We start from the raw sequence: 24,993 nt of genomic DNA on the forward strand, positions 1-24,993 counted from the left end.
TGATTCCGATACCTACCGAGCACGGTGATTATGGTATTATCCCCTCTGGAACATAAATTATGGCGGCTGGGAAGAGGGGGACATTTCCACCATCGAACGTTTGCCAACGAAGGGGTTGTTACGTCTCTTACCTACCATAATTTCTATTACTTCCACAATTGGTTAGCTATCTAGATTTCACTTTAATTGGCCATAATAAATTGTCTTAATAGCCAAAAAGCTGCTTTTACCTAAAATTGGTAGCTGACTGAATCTAGAATACCTTAGTACCTACCTACGTACTTACTTACACTATGTCAATGTTTTATTTAAATATCTGTTAAAAATGCTTTAAAAATAATCTTGCATTAAATGAACAACGCACAAACAGTACTTAAGGTAGAATTCCGAGGATAGCGGCTACGACAGCCGCGCGCGGCTTACGACAGTCGTCGGCCGCGCGCGACAATAGTCAACCTATGAAAATGTATGGCGCCGCTCTGCCGAGGTCAGCGACAGTCGCGCGCGGCCGACGAATTTCGTGAGCTGCGCGCGGCCGTATGCATCTCAACATGGTCTAGCGCTTAATAACATCTATAGAATTTTAGTAAAACCAGAATTGAATTGTTTTTTATTTAGTCGGCAAAACTTCCTTTTGTCTTCATTACAATACAAATGCTTTTGAATCAGTATTTGGTAGTATCCTTCATCATTTCTACTTTTTAAAGATAGGGTCGATTGGTAATCTATTTTCATAATACAGCCACAGCAACACGTCATCCTCTTCTTCTTCAAGGATATCAATTAGCACTTCGACTAGAAGGAACGGACGAACAAAATCTACTAATTTCAACACAATGCCGCGCGCGGCTTACGAAATTCGACGGCCGCGCGCGACTGCCGCTGGCCTCGGCAGCGGTGCCATACATTTTCATAGGTTGACTATTGTCGCGCGCGGCCGACGACTGTCGTAGGCCGCGCGCGGCTGCGACAGCCGCGACCCACGGAATTCTACCTTTAATGTTGCTTTTGAATGATCACAAAAAACCTTTTTCAGTGGATGCCAGCGCTGCTGGAGAAGGACAGCTAGAAATTTCAATAAATGAAGGAGAAGTTCCTAACCACGTGCAGGTAAGCGTACCCAATATAATTATTTAATGTAGGTAAGTATAAATATAAATGACAATCATTTTATGTTATTTTTATTTTGCCATAGGTGGTTGGAGGAGGCAGGTGCCTCGTTTTCTGGCGGCCTGAAGCTGCGACTCCTCACCGAGTGGACATCAAGTTTAACGGAGAACCAGTGCCATCTTCTCCTTTCATCTTCCATGTAGCACCAGCACAAAGAGTCACTATCGATACATCGCAAGTTGGTCAGTAAATTATCATCAGATTCTGTTCGGAATACAATTCAAACCTTATTTGTCAATACCTAAGAAAAAAGGTTTTACACTATTATTGGGTTCTTTATCTGGCCTTAACAGCTCAAAAAAAAGAGGCTGCAGCCATTTAATAGATTAGAAAAAAAAACATTAATTCTTTTTCTTTAACCTTTTCACCGCCACGCCATATCGGTATTCCTATGCCCTGTACGCCAAGCCCGAAAATCTTAATTAAATATCTACTAAAAAATACATAAAAGTAATGATTTAATAGGTTTATTTTGTATTTTTCTGAGACCTGTTTTTGTCGAGTATAGCCGTCGTTGGCGCACAGGGCACGCTTGCTCATGTCGGCTATAGCCGACATTGGCGTTCAAAAGGTTAATTATATGGCTTTGTAACTTTTTTTCGGAGCCAATCAGCCAGCAGTACGGAATATAAGAAATCCAAATTACTTGGTTACAGTTATAGTTATACAATTTATATTCACAGAGAATTATTGGATCCATTAAAATTAGAATACCTTATTTTAGAAATACAAAAAAACTTGGTTCTGTAGAAATATTGTAGAATGAACTAAACGTTTGTTATTGTCTGTGGCGGGTTGCGATTGATATGTCAACTGTCAAAAATAAGCGGGAATTTCAACATAAAGTTATTTCCCAAAGCATAAATTGATAATTAAATTAGCAAATTGATTGCCTATTGCTTGCTATCAAAATGAACTATTTCCTGAAACATTGTCGTTACAGAAATGTATAAGTTTCATCTATATTTTTGTTGCATTTTGTCATTTTAGAACTGATTCCCGTGGGTGAATTAGCGTCATGTTCAGTTCGTGTGGAAGGCTCCGCTGGTGGAGAATTAACAGTAACAGTACGAGGCCCAAGAGGCGACGTCCCTGTACGGCTAACCGGAGATGCTGTCACCGGTCTGGTCGCCAGTTTTACTCCGAAGAATGTCGGACCTCACACACTTACTGCACAGTACAACAATCAAATAGTTCCGGTACGTACCAAATGCATTTATTAATTATGTTCATGTAACTACGTACTTTTCTTACAATATATCAGCTAGAAATAACACTGAACTGCTAACAAACACAAGTAATCACAAAATTTAGTCAGTGAATAACCTTGGTCCAGAGTAATTTTAATAAAAAATGTATTTGATGTTGTAGGACACACCATTTGTCTGCAAAGCATATGACAGCAAGCTAGTTAGTGTGAGTGGCGGTAATGCTGCCAGAGTTGGAGTACCAGTTCAACTGGCAGTGGATGCCGCCCAAGCTGGAGAGGGCAACTTGGAAATCACAGTTGCCGCCCGGGGGCTCAACATCCCAACTCAAGTACACCCACAAGTAAGTGCTTTAACATACACTTGTTCATTGCATTTACATAAAATGTGCCCATAACTAACATGTAATGTGAATATACACAGTATGTCAGTGAAATAAATAACTATTGTCACAATTTTTGTTTTAGGGGAACGCTCGCTTTATGGTCTCATTCACACCAACGGAAGCATGTGACCATGTGGTCAATGTATCGTTCAATAAAGTAAGTAATTTAGATTTACTCATGAAATAAAATTGGCTATTTGACACAGAGTTAAATCTTCTCAGTTCTTGTTCTACATGCGAAAGATCAAATGAAATAGCACAACTCTCGGATAGTTGTTCAACCAATATATTATTATTCTTAGATTTTTGTCTATCTATTAAGTAAAATACCTATTATGTAGTTGAACCATTGTCTATATGAGTATAATTTCTACTAAGTAAATATTAAAACTTACTATGTATATTGTAGATGCGTGTCCCCGGCTGCCCTCTAGTGATCCAAGTATCAGAAGGAGGTGGTGGCGGGGCCCGCGTGACAGTCCCCGGGCCGGCGCCACTGCACCAGAGCGCGGCTCTCACGTTACACCACCCCACCGCCTCGCTTGACCAGATCGAAGTCAATGTTGAGGGTGAGACTATAAGCCTCTTGTAATATATGGCTATTATTTCTGTGTTCCATATTTTGTGTCCTTGTTACTCAGTAACATAAATGTTCAGGATAGCTGATACTGACTAACTAGTCAAGAGACATGAGAAGTAAATTTTAGAAATGTATGTTATTTTGAAAAGAGCCCCGTAACGTTAACTAGTTAGTTTGCAATGTGTAGCTTTTCTTAACTAACCACTAGCTGTTTGCTTTTTGTGCAGAAAATTATGTCATAATCTATTTGGTTCTTTTTTACAGGGTGGTATAAATGAAAGGGATCATTAAAATATTTTTTGGATATCTATCTGAAAAAGAATGACATAGAATGAGGGTTTTAAGGGGGTCAGAGAAGTTAAAGACAGGAGAAATCATAGTTTATTTTAGAGAACTTTACGTTAAAGAAATATCATTAACGCTTCGCCGCACTAACAACTTCACTTGTTTAATCGCTTAGTTATTAGGACTAACACGACTAACGACATAGTTTTAATTTTATAAATGTTAGGATAAACTAACGGGTTATGTAAGTTCATATAGTCTTGAGTAATAAGATTTCAGTTTCCAGAGAGTACTGAAATAACATGACGTGTAACATTCATTGGTTAAGCTCATCCGCTTCGGCCTAACTGCTAACACTGGGGGTAGTTAGGGCGGGGCGGATGGCTGACGCGTGTCGCGCGCAGGGCCCAACGGCGCGTCGGTGCCGGCGGCCGTGGCGGCGGCGGGCCCGGGCCTGTTCCGCGCCGAGTTCGTGCCGCGCGCCGTCGGCGAGCACCGCCTCGGCGTGCTCGTCGACTCCGTGCCCATCCCCGCCAGCCCCTTCCACTTGAAGGTAAGCTTACAAAACTTCCAAGTTTGTACTGCAATAAAGCCTTAGGAGAGCCTCTTTCTCGTTGGCTTTCTAAGCTACTGAACAGGTATATCAAATCATTACTCTCTTTTCCAGGTGTATGACGTCACAGCGATCAGAGTCAAAGATGTCACGCATGGTACCGTCGGAAAACCTGTCACATTTTTGGGTAAGCTATCCAAAACTTTTTCTTTAAAAATCGAATGCCAAGCCTATAGGCTACACATGTTAAGCCCTCTATTATTTGTCCAGTGGAGACGATGGCAGCGGGTCCAGGGAACTTGGAAGTGACGGTAAACGGTGGTCGTGTGCCAACGGCAGCGGCAGCTCAGGGTGCCCACACTTATGCCATCAGCTTCACGCCGCGAGACCCAAGACCTCACACCGTCGAGTTGCGGTTCAACGGAGATCATGTACCAGGTAAATATTTATGTATTCTTCATACATGTTTTTCGGTGTCGGTTGAAGACATTGGTATGCAGTATATGATAATGCATGCTGCCGAGAACAGGCCCTTTTCTGTTGCCGTTCTTTGGGGGAGGCCTATTTAAAAAAAAAAGTATAAATAAGCTTATATTTTGTAACAACAATGAATCTGCATTGGAATTATAATTTTTGAAATCTCCAATGAATGAATTGTTGGCCAAAAAATTTTTTATTATATTTCCTCTTGTTAGCAAATATGTATTCTTACCTCAGGCAGTCCATTCGTGTGCCACGTGTCTGCGCCGGCGCGTGTCATAGGCGCGGGCTCGGGCGAGTCTCCAGACAAGGTGTCAGTGGGTGAGGCGTACACTTTCAGCGTGGATTCGCCCACCTCACCCCACGTTGAGGTGCTGGGGCCTGCAAGGAGACCTGTACCTGTACAGGTATTATACTGCTTTCCTTATCAACCCAAGTTATAATGACCGGGAGTAAAGCTAATGTCTATTTTTACCAACTTGCAGCATTATTAAATCTTAGTGAATAAATCCCCGTTTTGTAGGTATCGGCTGAAGAGACTATTGGTGAAAATGAAGCCAGCAAAAGATATACCATCTCATTTGTGCCTGTCGACGTTGGTGATCATAGTATTGAGGTAAGTTATACACCATGTCCTTTCCTACTTCCAATACAGCAAAAAATTTTCTTTTCCCAACTATGTCGGCATCGGCTTCCACTCTAACTTGCTGACTGCCTATCTGACCACCTCAGCAGTTACCCGGGCAACCCGACACCCCTTGATAAGACTGGTTGCTGCCTATCTGACCTCCTCAATCCAGTTACCCGGGTAACCCGATACCCCTTGATAAGATTGGTTGTCAGACTTCTGACTACCTGTAAAGACAGCAAAAATTATGAAGAATTACATCAAAAAACCATCATAAAATTATGATTGCTTTCGTAGGTACGTGCCGGCGCTATGGGTGGGCACGTGGAAGGCAGTCCGTTCCTCGTGAAAGCGTACAGCGCGGCGCGAGTCAACGTGACGGACATCTCGCCCGGCGTCGTCGGACGACCAGTGTCGTTCACCATCAATGCTTCACATGCTGGTATGATATAAGACATAGACAATTAATTTGAGTCAGTCATGTATATTTTTTAATTTCTGAAAAATATAAAAAGTTATCCCATTTAACATTTTTTCTTTTCTTTTTGTGCTGATTACTACTGAATTAGGAATGAGGAAGTAAGTCATACCACTTCTGAAGATCAATAAACATAAGCAAATATTAAAACGGATAGTACATAATATTTTATTTGGTATTGTTTCAGGTGCCGGCAATTTAGAAATAATAGTGGCTGTGAATGGTCGGAATGTGCCAAATTATGTACAAAGCGAAGGAAACGCCAGGTTCAAAGTAAGTAAACGCAAAATTTATTAATTTATCTTAATTATAGGTTTTCGACAGCGTATTTGTAAATACAATTCTATTTACAAACAACGGTGGTCCAAGGAATATTCCTTGAGCTACCCCAAAAAATCCCTTATTCACTATAACCAAGTCGCCACCGAAAATCTTAGATACAATCTCTTTGCCCCAATCTTACCCTTCATCTTCTTCACAGGTAAACTTCAAGCCAGTAGAAGCAGCCCCGCACACGCTATCAGTCCGGTTCAACGGCCAGGCAGTCCCGGGATCGCCGTTCACTTGCGCCGTGTCCGCGCCGGCCGCCGCCGCCGACGCCCGCGCCACCGGCCCCGGGCTCGTGTCCACGCCTAGAGCCGAACCTGCTGACATACAACTCACTGGCTTTCATAGTAAGTGTGTTACGTAAACTTCAAGCCAGTAGAAGCAGCCCCGCACACGTTATCCGTCCGGTTTCGGTAACTAAAAACTTCTTACTGCTCAACTTGTCCGTGGTAGATAAAACATCCATTTTTGACACTTAAGGACACGGATGGTGAAACTGAAACTATTGGCTTAGGTACAAACAAAAATCGTAGAGTCAGCACATACATTTGCAGAGAGTTTTCTCACTAGAGATCTTGCGTGATTAGAGGCGGGTAGCAACATAGGATACAATGTGTCGAAAAATCTGTACCTAATCTTTAATAGGTCATACCTTGGTAAAAAGCAAATTGTTTATATTATGGCTAGATTGAATACTGTCATCCATCTATTGTTTGTGTATCACAGCATTGTCTAGGCTCGTGTTTATTATTTGGGAGCAAACTAGTTAAAGTGTCAGTCTCGCCGAGCCTCAAATGTCGACGCGCGTTCGACGACGCATTCGGACCTTATTTTGGGGTTGTGTGAAATGTCACTGTACGTTACTTTATACAAGTCAGCTTTTAGACAAAGACCCGCTGCTAGCTCCTTGCTTTCGATATTGTCAGAAAGTATGTGGTAAAGTGGTAAAGAAGAAAAAAACGATCGTTTCAATTAGTTATCAAGAATGGATTCGCTTCTGGATTTCGTAGATTTTGAGTGTAACAGTGACGGAAGGCCCAATTTAACATTTGCAATAATCATACTTGAATATGTTTTTTCATTATTCTGTCTCTCCCGAAGAACATATCAAGCTGTCGGCTACTTCATTTCCTAACTACCCTCTTTCTAATAACGAGAAAGGAGCCATCATTGACCAGTGTCTGCAAATACAACTGTGCATTATTTTTAAGCTTTATAACGCTCTGTATCTTTTTATCTCAAACCAAACTTTTTCGACCCTTTAATTTTTCAGACTAACCCCTTACTTATAAAATCTCTAATCACCTTCTAAGCAACGTTTTAACTAATCACTACGTAAAGTCATAAGCATTGATTAAATGTTAGTTAAAACATGCTTAAGTAACGTTTATAAGTAAGAATTCTCTTAAGCAGCCCTTAAGTATTACTTATATTTTATTCACGTTTATAAGTAAGGCTGTAAAACCTTATTTCTTTCTACAGCAGGCGAACCCACAGTGTATGTAGCGGGTCCCGGCGGCAGCAACGTCCGCGCCCGCCTCTCTCCGACCGGCGAGGGACGGTATACCGCGACATATACACCAGAGGCAGTTGGACGGCATACAGTGCAAGTGACGTGTGCTGGTAGACATGTGCCCGGATCGCCATTCACTTGTAATGTCTATGATGTTAGAAGGGTTCGAGTTACCGGGTTGGGACCTGGAGGTATGTTTATTTTTTTGGTTTTTGGATTTTGTTAGGTCTTCTAATACTAATTTGTCACCTTCGTTGCTTGAATATAGCGCCTTACTTTTTGAGAAATTACAAGTTTGAACGCCACACAATGATTTATAAAAACGTAGATGAGGCAGTAAAATTTCCTTGTCATTGTTTTCTTCTGCTTGGTTATGGAATAAAAAACATAGATTACTTGACTTCTTTAAACCCAAAAACTTTTGTTCAAATTACTTGATGACTTGTAAATCAGCACTTTTCAAACGTCAAAAACTAAAGACAACCACCCAAAATGCCCACCCTCCTCTTCCTATATATTTCATAGCATTCTGCATTTCCTCTAAAACTGTAAGACCAAATATTTCTGTCACAGAACTAGAAGGCACGCTAGAAGGGCTGAGCCTTGACGAGGGCGCAGAGCCAGAAGAGCGTGGAGTAGAAGTGGGCAAGCCGGTAACGTTCAGTGTGGACGCGGCTGGCGCTGGGGAAGGAACGCTAGAACTCGTCGTGTCTACACCTTCCACGACGGTCAAGGCGGAGGTATTTAGATGTTTTAGTACAAGCTTTTTACATTGACTAAAATGATTGGAATATTATATAATTTTAGGCAATTTTCGATACCCCTTGGTAAGATTGATTGTAAGACTTCCTTGCTTCTGACTATTCGTAACGACTGCCAAAGATGTTCAAATGACAACCGTGACCCACCAGTTTGGCATGCCTTCCGAAACACGGAAGATCGTCATCACACGATCCACGCATCTCCCATCCACGGACATCTTACATAGATATATCATATTAAAACATTAAGTGCAAATTGATGCAAATCAGTTTCCGCAACTTTCAAAGAGGAGGTGTCAAATGACCCTCCAGTCAGCGGTTAACATTTTCCTTACTTATATGTGATCTTTCAACCTCCCTTACATTCTAAGGCCATAATTTTTTTTAATGATTAGGGAGTTCAGCAGTGTAGGGGTTAAATCTATTCGTTCGTTCCCAGGTGGTAGCAGTAGCCCGCGGTCTGTACGACGTGACGTTCGTGCCGGTGTCGCGCGAGCCGCACCGCGTGTCCGTCACCTTCAACGAGCAGCCCGTGCCCGGCAGCCCCTTCGTGTGCCGCGTCAGCGAGCCACATACTTATGTACAAATTGGTAAGTTAATAGGAACAATAAAACTAGAAAAACTTGAAAAAAACTGACTTCTATAAAGTATACATAAAACCTTATCCAAAGTCTGACAAATACTGTGGTGAAAACCGCATTAAAATCAGTTCAGCTAAATGTGAGGTAAAAACACTCAAACTCAAAATTGTATTAATATGGTAAGGTATTTTAAAGATGATATGTAATCTTGTAGTTCAGCTCTACAGCCTTTTTCAGGCGTTGCAAAAATATCGCACAATCATAGTAACTCACATACAGGTAAAATTGAGAAAGTATTTTTTTTTAACTCGGTTAAAAAGAAATTGAATATATATCTTAAAAAGAAATAGAAATAGATTATATTTACACTAGCTTTTACTAGCCCCACTAGCTTTTAGCCTTGAATCCTTCGAAATTGAATTTGGTGCAAAATAATAAAAGAATGTTGCCACACGAGGCCATCTTTTCATTAATAAACCAAATGCACTTAGCGTCAATCACCTTTTCTTCCAGGCGGAATAGCAACAGTGGAAATAGACGAGAACTTAACAGACGTGGAAGTACTCTCTCCCACCGGGACCCGGGTCGCCGAAGCCCACTTAGAAGACACGGGGCTGCTGACGTTCCCCGCGGGCCGCGTGGGCCGGTACGTCGTGAGGAGCACGAGGGGCCCCGTCGCTGATGTGGAGGCCCTGGACGCGTCGGCTGTTAAAGTGCTGTCTATTGGTGACGCGGTGGCACATCGACCGGCTATACTTACTGGTGAGTTTGATTGGATATTTGCAATATTTGAAACAATGTTGTTTATAGATTTTATTTCGTTATTTAGGCGTGAGGTAACGGTTTTTGCTTCAGATATAGGAAGACCTGTTTAGCTAAAAGTTGTTTATTCAGCTATGGCTACAAAATTACTTTGCTTCCTGTTCTTTACAAAAAGTATAATTAGTGGGAACAGTATCACTATGGTCTATGAACTCATGTCTTATTCAATTTTAAACACGCTTATATTAGTTTCACTTGTAACTAACTATGTATGTAAGAAAATTTTGGAATTTAAATTGACCCACTTCCCGGTCTTCGATTAGGATTAAATTTTTATTTCCACAGAAGTTCTATCGTCAATCATCATTGTCATTGTTGACTCTTTCTCACCAAGTTTATTTCCATAGGTCATCCAGTACATTTCCTTACTCTAAACTACATTTCATCTCACAGTGAACACAAGCGGCGCCGGCAATGGTCGCCTATCTGGCCGGGTATCCTGCGGCGGTACCGCAGTCCCGCACTCAGTGCGGCGGCGCGGCGGCTCCCGGCAGGAGCTGGTGTGGCACCCCGCGCGGGCCGCGCCGCATCGACTCACGCTGCTGTGGAGCGGGGCCCCGATTGACAACCAGCCGCTGATTGTCGATGTACAGCCGGCTCATCATGGACAGGAGGTATGTGATATTAAGTTTTGATTTAACTCATGTAATTGTGTTCATCCTGTTGGCAATTCTAAATAAATAAATGATTGAGATTACAAACATACAATTTTCAAATACATGTTACTTTTTTAGTATTATTTTGTATGGAGATCATTTAGCATGTAAATTAGGCATAGGTCTGCATAAGTGCAGACTTATTGAAACTAGATAAAAAACTTCATACTGAATTTTATTTCCACAACTTCAAAAACAGCAAAGTTTGATACATACTTTGCACTTCTTTTAAGCCCCTAAGAAGATGATATTCTAAAATCAATATAAAAAGCTCGGTGGAAGGTATCTGAATAAACGTAGTAAATTCCACAACTGTTATTAACATTTCGCACATATGTACCCACATTCATATATGCCAATCTTCCCCAGGTGGCAGCCTCCGGCCTAGGGTTGTACCAAGCACAAGTGAACAGGGTAGCGTCATTCAGTATCGATACTCTCGGCAGACCGGCCAGAGAGTTCGATGTGGTCGTCTCTGGCCCTGGATCCAGAGCCCTGCCTGTGCGATGCTACCAAACTAAGTCAGGATTACTGCAAGCGGAATATACCATCACTGATGTTGGACAGAGCACTATAGGTAAGTAATAAAAAATGACGTGTTTGGACGCTTTGAACCTTAAAAAGTCGGCTAAAGCCAATGTATCCATCCATCTAGACATTAGCACCGTATTAGTTATGTCAAATTGCAATCTCTAACCGCAAATGCGTGGATAGGTAAGTTAAAGAAATCCACTGCTAGTGCCGCCTTATTTGTGTTATATTGAGTTCTAAAGTTTGTACTTTTTAAATTTCAGAGGTACTGCACTTATCAAAGCCAGTATCTGGCAGCCCTTACACTTGTGAATCATTCGATTCCAATAGAGTCATCATTTCTGGATTACCTACAGGGAACATCATAGCACAAACACCTATCAATTTCACAGGTAACATATACAATTAATTAGCAAAGTATACTTATTCTTATCTAATGGTAGAGATGTCCAAAAATATCGATATTTATAACACATTTTTTTCTTCAATTACCTTACTTTTAATGATTTTAAAACGACTGAATCATCTGATAAGAGTGCCTATCTAGTTTCTTGCCGGTTCTTCTCCATAAGAGTCACTTTTTGGAACCGTGCATCTACCTATTGACGTTTCGTAAGAACCGGTAGTAGGTCTATATGAAATAAAAACCTTTGAGTTTGACAATTTTGTAATAAAAATCTTTTATTCCCAGTTGACACAAAAGACGCGGGTGTAGCCGAACTAGAAGTGATATGTGAAGCTATGGGCGAGCGTCGTATTCGTCTACCAGTCGATATCAGAGAGGACGGACATACATACCGAGTGCGCTTGCGACCTACCGTACCCGCTCATTATAGGATCTATATCACTTATGGAGGTAAATATTGTGATATATATTCTGTTTTTAAAAAATGGTGCAATCAGAAAGTGTGGAAAACAAATACTAGAAAAATACGCTTTTATAAATGGAAGTAATATTACACACATAGCTATGATATGTTCGAGCATGAAGATCCAATATATCTTCCAGCTCCATCTTATATCTTCAGATCAGTTCCACAGTACCATATTATTGTACTTTCATCAATTTTAAATACAGGTGCCAATTTTCATAACGCTACGATTCTTTGAAGATGATAAGTCACCTTAGATTCCATTACGTAGCTAGATACAAACAGGTCCACCTAATAAAAGCGTGTTAAAGACAGATTATTTTTGAAGCATTAATGATATAACTTAACTTATATAATATTAAATAAAAAATCTAAATAACTTTACATTGATGATATAGTTTAAGAATTTTTAACTGACACTACCAATAAACCTCATTCCAGGAGCAAACGTATCCGGCAGTCCAATATCCCTGGGCGTGCTAAGCAGCCGGATCAGCACCAGCATAGCGCGGTGTGCGGGCACGGGGCTGGCGCATGCACATGTCGGGAAGGAAGCCGCGTTTACTATACACTGTACTGAAGATACTACGCCTACTGTGCAGGTGAGGACTTGTTGATTGTTGCTGTGAATATTATGTGGATATCCCTCGGGGTACTAAGCAGTCGGATCAGCACCAGCATAGCGCGGTGTGCGGGCACGGGGCTGGCGCATGCACATGTCGGGAAGGAAGCCGCGTTTACTATACACTGTACTGAAGATACCACGCCTACTGTGCAGGTGAGGATTTGTTATTGTTGCTATGAATATTATGTGGATATCCCTCGGAGTACTAAGCAGTCGGATCAGCACCAGCATAGCACGGTGTGCGGGCACGGGGCTGGCGCATGCACATGTGGGGAAGGAAGCCGCGTTTACTATACACTGTACTGAAGATACTACGCCTACTGTGCAGGTGAGGAACATATTTTCTTGATTCATCATTTGCCGAGCCTTTTCCCAACTATGTTGGGATCGGCTTGCAGTCTAATCGGATTCGGATATATTTATTTTTTCTCAGATTTTTTTCAATTAAGGGCCTGCAGCTATCTTCTATCTGAGGAATAAATATGGCGACTTGCCATATTTTCTATACAAGTTAAAAAAGCTGTTTAAAAGTCAAACATATCCTTCAGACAAAAGTTATGTTGAGTTAAAACCAAATAACTCGTGTTCTGAAGAATGGCGTGATTTCGATTTTCGATTATCGATTTAATTACCTAACCTATTATCAATAGACGACAATACATAATATACCATATTATTATCAACTCCTAACCATAAAATAACTATGTACATTACTTCCAGGTTGAACGACTAACATCAGACGAGAAAGAAGACAGCTCAGACACTGGGCTGTTAGAGTGTCGGGTGGTAGCCGGAGCGCCTAGAGAGTGGCTCTGTGCATATATACCGCTAGTGGTCGGCTTGTATGAAGTCAGGATATTCACGTCTTCTGGACCTCTTCCCGGCAGCCCTTTCCCTGTTAAGGTAAGCAATGTGTTTTTTGCATACTTTGCTTGAATAGTGGAACCATAAATATGTATTATTTATTTAGTCAAGATATCTAAAAGTAAGCCTCATTCATCATCATCCCAGCGATATGACGTCCACTGCTATCACATAGGCCTCCCCCTTAGATCTCCACAGATACCTGTTGGAGACGACCTGCATCCAGCGTCTTCCGGCGACCTTGTTTATAAGATCGTCGGTCCACCTTGTTGGTGGACGTCCTACGCTGCGCTTGCTAGTCCGTGCTTGCTAGCCTCATTGTTCAGTCTATTAGAAGACGTGGCTGTTCTCATATAAGGAGATTAGCCAACTGCGCGTGACATACCACCTGTACTCACTATTCCTGCTTTCTCATAGCTAAATAGGACGTCTGGGAACCTTATTATATTAGTATTTATGGAAGAATTGTTTATGGCATTGTTTTAGAATAACTCTTATGTTTTTATCCAGGTGATAGACACATCAGCGATAGTGGCAGTGGGCGGATGGGGCGCGGACGGCGCGGGGCGGGTGCGGGCGCCCAGCAAGCTCGTGCTCGACACCAGCGCCGCCGGGCCCGGCACGCTCGAGTGTCTGCTGGCCGGCAGGCATCAGCGTTAGTACAACAATCACTAATTCACATAAATCTATAGATATTAGAATTTTTAATTGCATAATTGATTCCTCGCCTGAGGGCGCTAGGGCTTCATGAAAATGTTAACTAGGAGAAAAAGACCCCTGCCGCTCGGATGACAGTTGTCTGTCACCTTCATCCCTACCCCTGTACCTTTTATTTATATTTATCCTCATGTTCTAGTAATACAGCAAAGTTGACTACATAAAGTTTATGCACCAGGCTAAACATACAGTTCTAATTTTTCCAATTAATATATTTCACCAAAAATTGATATGTGACCATGCTTAAAAGCCTTTACCTACAGCTGCGTGTTTGTTGTGTCCTTCCCGATACGCAACTCTACAATTGCTAATGTCCCTCTGGCAAGTGCTAATCCCGCCTGATCTATCTAAAAAGTGTCCACAATTAACACATTTTTCCCCTTCCAGGTGTAGAAACAGTATCAGGTCGTGCAGTGGTAACACTATCCAGCGTAGAAGGCAGCTCAGGCGGGGAGGCCGAACTCGAGCTGACATACAACGGAGCCCTGGTCGCCGGGGCCCCGCGACGAGCACTGCTGGCGCCGCCCGCCAGTGCTGACCGCGTCACGTTAGCGGGACGAGGGCTGGCTCATGCGGCGCCGCATACACCCGCTGTGTTTACTATCGGTTAGTGGAAGTATATTGTTAAGGCCAAGTTCACCGACCAACAACTATGTTTTTACTATGAATTTTCACGGTCAATTTAGCAACTTCATAGTTCTTTTAAGAAAAACGGATGCTTATGATGACGGAAAAAATGGTCCTTTTGATAAACAAATCAAGTAATGCATTGAACTTAATATCCCATCCTTCAATCTCTAAGCCCTTGACAATATTATGTTCTTATATTCAACACTTAAAAACAAGTACATATTTCATTATTCCACACGACACGTACCACTTCATTTGAGTACGTAGGTACGAAGATGTAGATCTTCAAAGCATACACAAAATTCGAGCCCAGTCGTCGTGACTCCGTGGCGCAACGGTAGCGCGTCTGACTCCAGATCAGAAGGTTGCGTGTTCAAATCACGTCGGGGTCAAAATTATTTTTTATTCAATATCCTTTTACTGTTTCTTTAGAGCTGACCTACAAATCATTCACAAAAGACTATCAATTAAATTATAGTAAATTTTTCCATTTATGTAAAAATTACGGTGTGACGTCACTTGCTTACTTTCAAATCTAGTTAGACATTAATTTTAGAATGTGCCTATCAAATTAAAATTATTCAGATTCCTAAGGTCTTATACCTATCATTTTATTTGTTTTGTATAGATATTTTAAACATTCTTCAATAACTACATCGTCTTCTTTCCCCACACAGACGGCAGTGCAGCCGGGCCGGGGGCTCCAGAAGCTTCCCTAACATCTCCCGAAGGAGACAGCATCCCCGTAGCGTTAGCAGCGGCCGGCCCCGGACTGTGGCGAGCTACCTACACGCCGCGCCGACCGGGAGAACATCAGCTCAGAGTGCTGTGGGCTGGACGACTCGTTAAAGGTAACTATTAGTCTATATTTTTAAGATTATGTGTTGAAATTCTATGTCATATCGTTACGAATGGCTGTCGTTGTCTACAAGCGGCAAAACGTGGGACAGCAAAAAACTAATTTTATCTATATTTTTTTAATCCAAATTGAAAATATATTCGTTAGGTCAGCTCCTGCTCTTACCTCAGTTTTGTTTGAGGTCGGCGCAGGTCTTCTTTAGTATTCCTCTATTATGTGTGTTCGATTTTCAGCAAATGTATAGAGAGAACTCTATTATTTTACTATTTGTTTTCTACCCCAGGCTCCCCGCTATCAGTGAAGGTATCCCTGGGGTCTGAGAGCGGCGACGCGTCGCGCGTGGTGTGCTCGGGCGCGGGGCTGGCGGGCGGCGTGCTGGGCCGCGACATCCGCGCCTGGCTCGACACGCGCCGCGCCGGGCCCGGCGAGCTCACCGCGCACTGCACCGGCCCCAACAAGGTACACTACCAGGGAACATCATCACCCGCCTCTGAGGCCCAATAGTGGTGGTTCAGCAGGAGTAAATAACTTAATAAACAAGGCATCATAAGGGAGTATAAAGGGAGGGTACATAAGGGAGCAACTAAAACAATTGTGACTTTACAAGTTCTTTATGGTTGTCTACTACGGTAGATCCGCCGTTGAGTCCTAGCTACCCACAAGACTGTCAATTTGGATGCAACGAAACCTATACCTACACAGGCATGACAAGCATAGTCTATTAAAGATGTACTAAATCTGTCACCAAGTCTCAATATCTAATGAAGAATGAATGAATGAATATCTTGCTGAAAGTTATATCGTTAGTTAGTTATAAAGCTGCATCTACATTCCAGGTGGCATACTGCGAACTTTACGAGCACGGAGACGGCACGTTCACACTGAACGTGAAGCCAGCTGAAGCGGGCCGACACATGCTGAGCATTCAGTTCGCGGGCGAGCATGTGCCCGGCTCGCCCTTCGTGCTCAAGGTGGCCGGCGCTCCCGACCCGTCGAAGGTACGTTATATTTAGAACCTATAAATCCTTGAAGTAGCTGGTAGACCTTTCATCTTACTTTACCAGAAATAGTGAAATGTATGTATACCAATATGTCTTACCTTATACCATCAGAATTAATAAACTAAATACCATGAGACCATGATGAACTTCAAACTTTGCTTATGCCTTTAGGTGTTTTTTTTTTCTTACATAAAGTACGATGGCGGGATAACGCCTTAGGCGTTCTCTACTAGTCTACCTTTGAGTGAAATGTATTGAAACACTATAGACAAGTCCATCATATTTGTAAACATACATTTTGTTGCAATTCTCAATACTCAATTTTTACGAGCATTCCACAGTTATACAGGTGGTACAATATGATTAGAAACAATATGGACCCTATAGGGCACAGCTTAATGGTATGTTTTGTTTTTTACACCCCAGGTCCGCGTATACGGTCCGGGCGTGGAGCCGGGCGTGCTGGCCACGTTCCAGTCGCGCTTCCTGTGCGACACGCGCGGCGCGGGCGCCGGCCAGCTCACCGTGCGCGTGCGCGGGCCCAAGGGCGCCTTCCGCGTCGAGATGCAGCGCGAGACGCAGAAGGACCGCACCATACTGTGTAAAGTTAGTACCGATGCACTTTGTAAATAAGCTCAAGGTCACTAACAACATAAACGTCAGTTTACAAAGAACTGTTCAAGTACTATAAATTTTGACATTCAATTTTCAGCTAAGGAAACGGACGTTTATGTTGTCAAAGAAAATGGTCTTTAGTGTTTTTAATCAACTTAAAACTGGAGGTTCAATTTCAAAAATCTACTATGTTGTTAAGGAGGGGGTAAATCTAAGCAATTCCAATACCTGAACTGCCTGGACCTGTGACTAGTGTCTTTATTCCCAAAAAATATCATTAAATAAGTTAGCCACTTCGCATAACAGTAAAGTAAAATAAAAATATGTATGTAGAGATACATTCATGTGCCCGTGTTAAAGCTAAATGTTTAATATACCTACGGTCAATTGGCAACCGATCATCTAACTAATTGAAGGTACCTTAGGATTTAAGACTGTTTATTTTTGAATTGTGTAAATTGGAGAGATAAGTTTATTTACTTTAATCAATATAAAAATCACGTTGACTCCGCTAAATACATTCCTTGATAAAGATCTATTAATTTGGACAAGGAATGAACCAACACTCTTATCAACTAATCATTAATAGCATTGGGACAATTCCATTGAAAATATGATAGCATTGTAGGGTCACAAACATTCTTATATCGAATGTTTTATGAACGATATTACGCGATTAGTCTCGTGTGTGTAGGTAGATACACCTTTTGGTAGGCCGTGCCAATAGTGTCGGTCTTAGTCATAATATATCAGTATATTCCAAAACCATAAAGGAACACCGACTGCAATTACACAAAATGGGAGCTAAACTTTGTCAGAATAGTATATTTTTATTATACAATTCATTTAACTAAAACCTTATTGCTACGTCACCTTATCTTACCGACTTTGCCCAGCAGCGACATCAATACGTATTCCTAGTGCAATATTAACAGAAACCTACTGTTGCCATTATTGTAAACAAACAAATATAATATATGACAATTACCTTCCACAGTGCTGTGTGCTCCTAAAGTAAGCTAATCTTATTATTATTGTCGACAGTTCTCTCCCACCGAGCCGGGCGACTACCGCGTAGAAGTCCGATGGGCCGGGCGTCACGTGCCCGGCTCGCCCTTCCCCGTCATGATCTTCGACACGCAAGAGGAACTGCGCCGATACATGCAGGCTTCTGCCGCTTGAAACGCCTTATAACAATACCTGTTTAACCACCAAACTTCTTCTAGAAAATTCTAGAACTTAGACATTTAAATTCTGGACTTTTCTAGAAAGTAGGTATAATGTGAACGTTTATCTACCCACGCCATGTGTTATGTGTTTAATATTTTCTTCAAGTACTACAGTTTTTTTTTGTTTCCATAATATGTACAGTAGTAAGGGTTCAGTAGTCTACACTATTGCTAACTCTTCTGAAATGTAAACGATCAAACCAATCATATTGAAATAAACTGAGGTTTTAATTTATCGTATTTTAGCTATTGAAATACGGTGAACGTATTGTGATGTATTGATTCCACTGAATGTAATAATCCGTCCATGTGTTATAAGGTAGTATAGGCAAACCAGTACAACTCCTGCGAGTTGTAACATTTCCATATCGTCGAAAAAATGTATTTAAATTATAAAATTAATAGTCTAATAGAATCTCTGTATTGTTTATAAGTACATACATTCTAATGCAACATTCTAAATGTAATTTAAGAGATAAATGCATAATAATTTGTTTGTTATAATATTTATTAATAACGACATTTAGTTTTACATCATTTAAATTAACTATTGTAACTAACGAGGTTTTTGTTTATTGTTATTACGGGGTCAAGTTCGTCTCTAACCACACCGATGTGAATTTGACCTCGTAAGCTGCTGAATTATTCAGTTACTAATTGTTAATAAATTGAACTTTATAAAAAAATTTGCTTTTATTTCGTACCTGGTCAATGCCATACAAGCTTGTACCCTGGCAACCTACCACAAATCTGTTTGTATGAAAGGAGGCCATGAAAAAAAAATATTCGAGTAGCTATCCGCTTTTTAATGTAAGTATCAGATCTTTAATACATATACCTATAGTACGCGCCAAATAAGCGTGCAATAAAGTTTGTTCACCTCCTTCTACTAATGTATCCCAATATTTCAAAACGATACGAAAAAAATGTATGGGCAGTGTCGCTAACACGATCAATACAAGTGTATCGTGGTAAGAGGCGTCCTTGTCGCAAAGGATTACAAACCTTTGGTCAAAATTATGATCAGTCGTTTTTAGTTCAAATATGGGCAGACAAGCGCATTCCAAATTCGGAATGACGGAAGGACAGTGTTACAAAATGGCGGACAGGTGATGCGCCCCTGACGGCAGGGCGGTTGAATGACCTTTATTGCAAGTTTATTTGGCGCGTACTATAAACCATATCATTTCTGGTTAGTACAATATAGGTATCTATTGTTTCTTTCCTATCTGCGCTTTAATACAGCAGCATAGCAAAGTAGCTAACTAAATAGGTAATAGCCTACTTGTTAGAAATTTATATAAAAATATCATCCAAAAAACTTACATTATAAAACAACATTATTTATCAGTATTCCAATGAAAATATTTTAATGTCTTAAATAGTAAAAAAAAGTCGTGGTGGCCTAGTGGGTAAAGGACCAACCTCACAAGTATGAGGGCGCGGGTTCGATCCTAGGTCAGGCAAGTACCAATGCAACTTTTCTAAGTTTGTATGTACTTTCTAAGTATATCTTAGACACCATTGGCTGTGTTTCGGATGGCACGTTAAACTGTAGGTCCCGGCTGTCATTGAACATCCTTGGCAGTCGTTACGGGTAGTCAGAAGCCAGTAAGTCTGACACCAGTCTAACCAAGGGGTATCGGGTTGCCCGGGTAACTGGGTTGAGGAGGTCAGATAGGCAGTCGCTTCTTGTAAAACACTGGTACTCAGCTGAATCCGGTTAGACTGGAAGCCGACCCCAACATGATTGGGAAAAGGCTCGGAGGATGATGAAATAGTAAAATTCTTACCTAACCGTGATTGTAATGAATTGATTACTTTTAAATACCCACAACTCTCACATGTTTGTGTCGACATAAAAGGTGTTGTTTATGAATCACAGCGAGTGCGGTTGGTATCTGAACGACACGGTGTTCCTAGCTGGATACATGCTGTTAGCTCGCGGGTTGCCGCCTAGCTGCGTCCTCAGAGCGTCCAAACTCTGCCACAGCTGCTGCATTTGCCCGTAGATTATCACTTCTAGCCGCTGGATAGAACTGTGGAGCTCTCCTGAAAAAAAAAAAACATAATTTGTGATATTTAATTAAAGGGCGACTAGTCGTCTTTTTCTCTTTCTTTCCCAACTTATCATATCTGGCATACCTATATGATCTTTCTTAAACACATTGTCTCATATTTATAAAAACCTACTATCAGGTAAAAGTAGTTACCCTGAATATTAAATTAGTTATGCCAAACAAAAATAAAATACTACAAGGACTACAGTATGATTTTTTGAGACAACACCATTATGAACGAATTTCGTTGTGAAACTTTGCCATGACTAACGGTCGCGTTGACCTCATCTATCTTAGCTAAACACATGTCTGATCACACATGGCTTCGTATATCGACTTTTATCAATGGATTTGGTTGTCATTGACTCAGATTTTTTTCTCAGATTTACTCACTGGAAGTGACGACTCCATGTAGCCTCCTAGTAATGGTAGCATTAGCTGTGGCGTTGACCTCTTGAGTCTTGACGGAGCACATGGCCCGAGCCTCCTCGCGTGGTCCGCTGCCATGATATGTGGAATTGCGCACCTCGATGTAAGGCTGACGCTGCGTTTGGGGGCCATTCGATATCGTATACCTTGGGCCACGTTCTGTGAAAATTCAAAGCTGTAGCTTAGTAAAATTCTTGAATACCTACAATTTGTCTGTTGTTAAAACATACGGCTTGCTTACATAAACTGGGATAAGTGATCTAAACGAACGTCTTAGCTTCTATGAATTTGGAGGATGTTAATCTTCGGAACCTAGAAAGTGTAGTAGGTAATCTGTGGTAAGAGTCAGACCCTTAGGCTGCACCCACAGCGGAAGTAGTTCCGACCAAAAAAGATGATAGTAACATACCAAGGTAGAACTAATCCCTTTTAGACAACACTACGACCCACCTACACTTTATTATAGAGTATAACAGTAACGCCTTGACAAAGGTCGTTTTTTCCACTTTTCAAGGTAACAATAAAGTCTGCATATATGGGTACTTCCTACTAAAAAGGGCAGCAAGGATAAGATAGTTATCACCATTTGTACCTACATATATAGGTACACAGTATAACAACTCTGCAAATTGTAAAAAGTGATTTTTAAAAAGGTTCAGAACAGAACATTAACTTTGTTCAAGATGATGGTTAAAACCTGCTACCTTAAAACAACGTTAGGTAAATAATAAGGTGTCAGATGTTTAAGAAATGTAGGTACGCTATTAGATAGGTATTTAATTCTTTATCACTAGCCCTAATGTGACATTGGAATTCTAACACTGTTGTTACGTGCCTACGTAATAGGATTACAAATTATCTCATGTATTTAAAGATGCCAATAGTTACGTACGTAGGTAGATAAGATCAAGATCTGTAATTATTTTATCAACAGTGTCAGATCTCACTACATACTTAGCTAAAATAGATAGATTATAAACCACTTGAAAATACAGCAGTTACAGTGCAATGATTGTTAATAAAACCCGCGATGTTCTAAATGATCTCCAAAATATTGTTAGATAAAAAAAATAGGTCAATCAGTTAACTGGCATCTGTAAATTGGTCCTGAATTCGATGTGGATAAGAGTAATAGACACCTATTTTGTTCCGCTCTTGAACATATTCGCTAGAGATCATGATGATTTTGCAACTGTTAAAGAATCATTATTTATCATTGTTCTGAGTGTTTTGTTTGAGCAAAAGCCGACAATGTATTAAGATCATAGATGTGACACGGTATGGGTAGGTACCTAACATGAACTGAAACAATTTAGTTTCGGGATGCATATATAGCTATTAATGCATGGATTTGTATCTACCTTATTATTTATTTTACAAAGTTTCTGTCTGAACAACTACGTAGTCGTAAGGATCCAAATCTTAGTAGGTAGGTTACCTATCTACCGAAATCACAATAGGTAAGGATAAACATGTTTTTAAAAAGACTTGTGAAATGCTGAAAGACTGTGAGCAATTTTTTGGTTTTGCTTACAGATGCAGTCAGCACATAAGTGTAATTAATTATTAGTGGGTAGGTACTTTTTTAAGCCAATAGAAAAGTCCCGAAAAGAAAAGGTGTCAAAAAAATGATTGCATGTTTTTAAATATTAAGTAGGTAGTAGGTAGAGCTATTTAAAAATAGTGTCTGGTCTACGCAGTGTGTCAGCTTCAGACGACAGTAAGTCTTTTTGTATCAAATCCCCATTTTGGCATGAAAACGAGAATTCAATGAAGCAATCCAGTTCATATACAAATGTAGCCTTTTTATGTTATTCAAAAATATAAATTAGAAAAACCGACTCACTGTGCGGATAATACGCCGGCGCCGTAGTTACATGTGATACAATCACATACAAGAAAATCGAAAGCCCTAGTACAGCCCTCCACATGTCGAAAACAAAATAAAATCACTAATCAACCACAAATTATTTTCACAACTTTTTATCGTTTAAAATTCGAATTGGTTTCGCGCGTCTTGGCAGACGCTCGTCAGTCTATGGTATCACGGACCATGGTACACTGAATGAACTGTAGTGGCCAGACAGCGAACTGGGAATAAATACTAGCGTACACATTGACGAAATATTGTCCAAAAGCATCACAATGTACTAGGTTAATTACTTTGAAGTGCATTACGGTCTATATACCCTAGTTCCTATAAGTGCATACTTTGAATGCTTATACATATTTCTGACGCTTTTATAATCCTAGTTTATGAATAGCCTGTATACCCAACCTACTTTAAAAGTTATTAGCAATGCGACGATACATTTTCAAAGGTTACAAATGTAGGTAGGTAGGTATGTAGATGTACCTCCACATATTGAAAATGGTTAAGGTTTTAGAGAAATCTTCGTAATCTACTTTTTGGTGGACAAATGTGTTCCACTTCCTTCAGGTTTGAAGAGTAGCTGTAGTTACAGATTTTGTTTAATTGAATTTTCCTTATAAATGCTACGCTCATTGAATCGTAGCATGCACTTTTTGTAACCGCGTAGCATCTTAACTATTGGCTACGAAACTCTTAAAAACGCACCCACTCAGCTTCCTTAGTTCCATAGCATTAATTATTATAGTAGGTACCTTTAGGGTGAGGTAACACATGACCTCGACAGAAATAGCATGTCAGTAACATAAACGGGAAACAGATACCAACTAAAAGAATTTATTGTTTTCACAACACCTGGCAGAAACAGCGAGTCTGTCTACAAAGGCGTTAAACCTGATTAATTGTAACCTCACATAGAAACATACCGTGACGTAGCTACTCAGATATAAACTAAGGTATTTTAACGTACAAAATGCAGATTTAAATACTTCGTATGCAATTAATCACGCAGTGTTTCTCACGGCTTCACCCGGGTTATGCGAGAGTTAAACAAATTACGACACAAGCATTGAAATAGATACAGATTCTCATGATGATTTTCAATTCATGGATAATTGCTATGTGGGTACTTACTTGCTTTATTCTCGAAGGAAACATTAAAAATAACGCGCCTACGGATTGTTGGCGCCACTGCGAAAATAATGACGAAGCTCTCCATGCCCAGATGATTCATCATTGACACATTCGACTGGAAACAAATTAACCGCCCATACTAGACGTACCATACGCAAAGCTTTTAACGGTCAGCACATAACTGCAAGTGACAGAAGAAAGTTTATGGACTGAGTATGTATTCATAGTGCGTGAGCATTATGCTTTCTTATAAACTGGACCAAACAGTGGCAAAAAGTGCCAGTGGTGGTGGAGTAAATGGCACTACGTATTCCGTTTTTCCCACCTTTTCCTCTACCTTTTTCTAGGTTCGAACAATATGGGCGATTCATTTTCTTATGTTCTTTGCAGAGTTCAACAGCTCCATGCCATGATCTTATACTATTCTATTTTATAGCGATCATAAATTACATTGACATTTCCTTCCGTTGCTATTCAATTAAATTTTCACGTATCTTCTTCTCGGTGACCCATTTCCAACAGCCAGAAACCGATCATTAGGTGCCTACCTAAATTGAGCATAAAAATATAATTTTACGGAGTAGTGTCGGCCACTAATTGATTTACGAGTTCAATGGTGCTATCAACTCAACAATTACTTATGTCAACGGCTGTTTGTTCGCCTTGATGTGTTTTTGACATCTGGCGTCGCGTGCGCCGAATCGGAACACAAATAATACAGGACTATAAATCTCGCTCGTAACTATCGATGAAGCAATCGATTAGACGGTTGAATGGCTGGATAGATATCACTCATAGGACGTGACAAATGTTATCCTCTCAGCTGACATAATTTGACTTTATGCAGATATAGTATAGGTGCCTACTAAGATAATTTTCCGGAGAAACAAATTAACGGCACTGGATGGATAAGAAAAATTTATTTTTTTTGAGAATGAGATACATATAACGTATAGGTATAGGTATAATTGGGATCTTACTCCATCATTGTTATTCTCATCCTGTCCTATCATTTTGACTTTATAAAAAAAGTAAGAAGATAGGTTTTCGATCATTTCAAATTGAACACAGTTGACTATGACCTATTCTTCACAGCAAGAAATGACACTGAAGAGATGGACCGAGCGTAT

General features: G+C 40.6%; 2 protein-coding genes and 1 non-coding gene across 4 annotated transcripts in view; 2 read left to right on the forward strand and 1 right to left on the reverse strand.

Annotated features, from left to right (window-relative positions):
- LOC110370243 (filamin-A) overlaps positions 1-19,056 on the forward strand; it is an 84,834-nt gene extending 65,778 nt beyond the window's left edge. Inside the window, exons 24-54 of the mRNA XM_064034927.1 lie at positions 1,037-1,110; positions 1,196-1,352; positions 2,161-2,369; positions 2,542-2,721; positions 2,846-2,920; positions 3,173-3,332; positions 4,033-4,181; positions 4,296-4,368; positions 4,452-4,619; positions 4,899-5,068; positions 5,185-5,277; positions 5,587-5,731; positions 5,955-6,040; positions 6,249-6,441; positions 7,577-7,798; positions 8,181-8,347; positions 8,808-8,958; positions 9,463-9,711; positions 10,165-10,385; positions 10,797-11,004; positions 11,222-11,350; positions 11,650-11,814; positions 12,272-12,432; positions 13,176-13,358; positions 13,830-13,974; positions 14,424-14,642; positions 15,344-15,517; positions 15,809-15,984; positions 16,362-16,523; positions 16,953-17,132; positions 18,186-19,056. Of these exons, the coding sequence (XP_063890997.1) occupies positions 1,037-1,110; positions 1,196-1,352; positions 2,161-2,369; positions 2,542-2,721; positions 2,846-2,920; positions 3,173-3,332; positions 4,033-4,181; positions 4,296-4,368; positions 4,452-4,619; positions 4,899-5,068; positions 5,185-5,277; positions 5,587-5,731; positions 5,955-6,040; positions 6,249-6,441; positions 7,577-7,798; positions 8,181-8,347; positions 8,808-8,958; positions 9,463-9,711; positions 10,165-10,385; positions 10,797-11,004; positions 11,222-11,350; positions 11,650-11,814; positions 12,272-12,432; positions 13,176-13,358; positions 13,830-13,974; positions 14,424-14,642; positions 15,344-15,517; positions 15,809-15,984; positions 16,362-16,523; positions 16,953-17,132; positions 18,186-18,323 (4,982 nt within the window). The 3' untranslated portion in view covers positions 18,324-19,056. The remainder of the gene's footprint in view (positions 1-1,036; positions 1,111-1,195; positions 1,353-2,160; positions 2,370-2,541; positions 2,722-2,845; positions 2,921-3,172; positions 3,333-4,032; positions 4,182-4,295; positions 4,369-4,451; positions 4,620-4,898; positions 5,069-5,184; positions 5,278-5,586; positions 5,732-5,954; positions 6,041-6,248; positions 6,442-7,576; positions 7,799-8,180; positions 8,348-8,807; positions 8,959-9,462; positions 9,712-10,164; positions 10,386-10,796; positions 11,005-11,221; positions 11,351-11,649; positions 11,815-12,271; positions 12,433-13,175; positions 13,359-13,829; positions 13,975-14,423; positions 14,643-15,343; positions 15,518-15,808; positions 15,985-16,361; positions 16,524-16,952; positions 17,133-18,185) is intronic.
- Trnaw-cca (transfer RNA tryptophan (anticodon CCA)) lies at positions 14,987-15,058 on the forward strand. Its single transcript has one exon. It is a non-coding gene; the product is annotated as a tRNA-Trp (tRNA).
- On the reverse strand, positions 19,043-24,007 carry LOC110370252 (uncharacterized). 2 transcript variants are annotated; one of them, XM_049842605.2, is made up of 3 exons: positions 23,864-24,007; positions 20,824-21,018; positions 19,043-20,422 (listed from the first exon to the last, which is right to left on the reverse strand). In XM_049842605.2, exons 1-3 carry the CDS (start codon positions 23,964-23,966, stop codon positions 20,250-20,252), a joined length of 471 nt encoding a protein of 156 aa, XP_049698562.2. In that variant the 5' UTR covers positions 23,967-24,007; the 3' UTR covers positions 19,043-20,249. The 2 variants fall into 2 exon arrangements, with proteins under 2 accessions (XP_049698562.2, XP_021181673.3); XM_021325998.3 differs by lacking the exon at positions 23,864-24,007 and adding an exon at positions 22,706-22,955.
- Between the last annotated feature and the right edge of the window lie 986 nt (positions 24,008-24,993).

Source organism: Helicoverpa armigera, chromosome 5 (assembly GCF_030705265.1).
Source record: "Helicoverpa armigera isolate CAAS_96S chromosome 5, ASM3070526v1, whole genome shotgun sequence".
Taxonomy (NCBI): Eukaryota; Metazoa; Arthropoda; class Insecta; order Lepidoptera; family Noctuidae; genus Helicoverpa; species Helicoverpa armigera.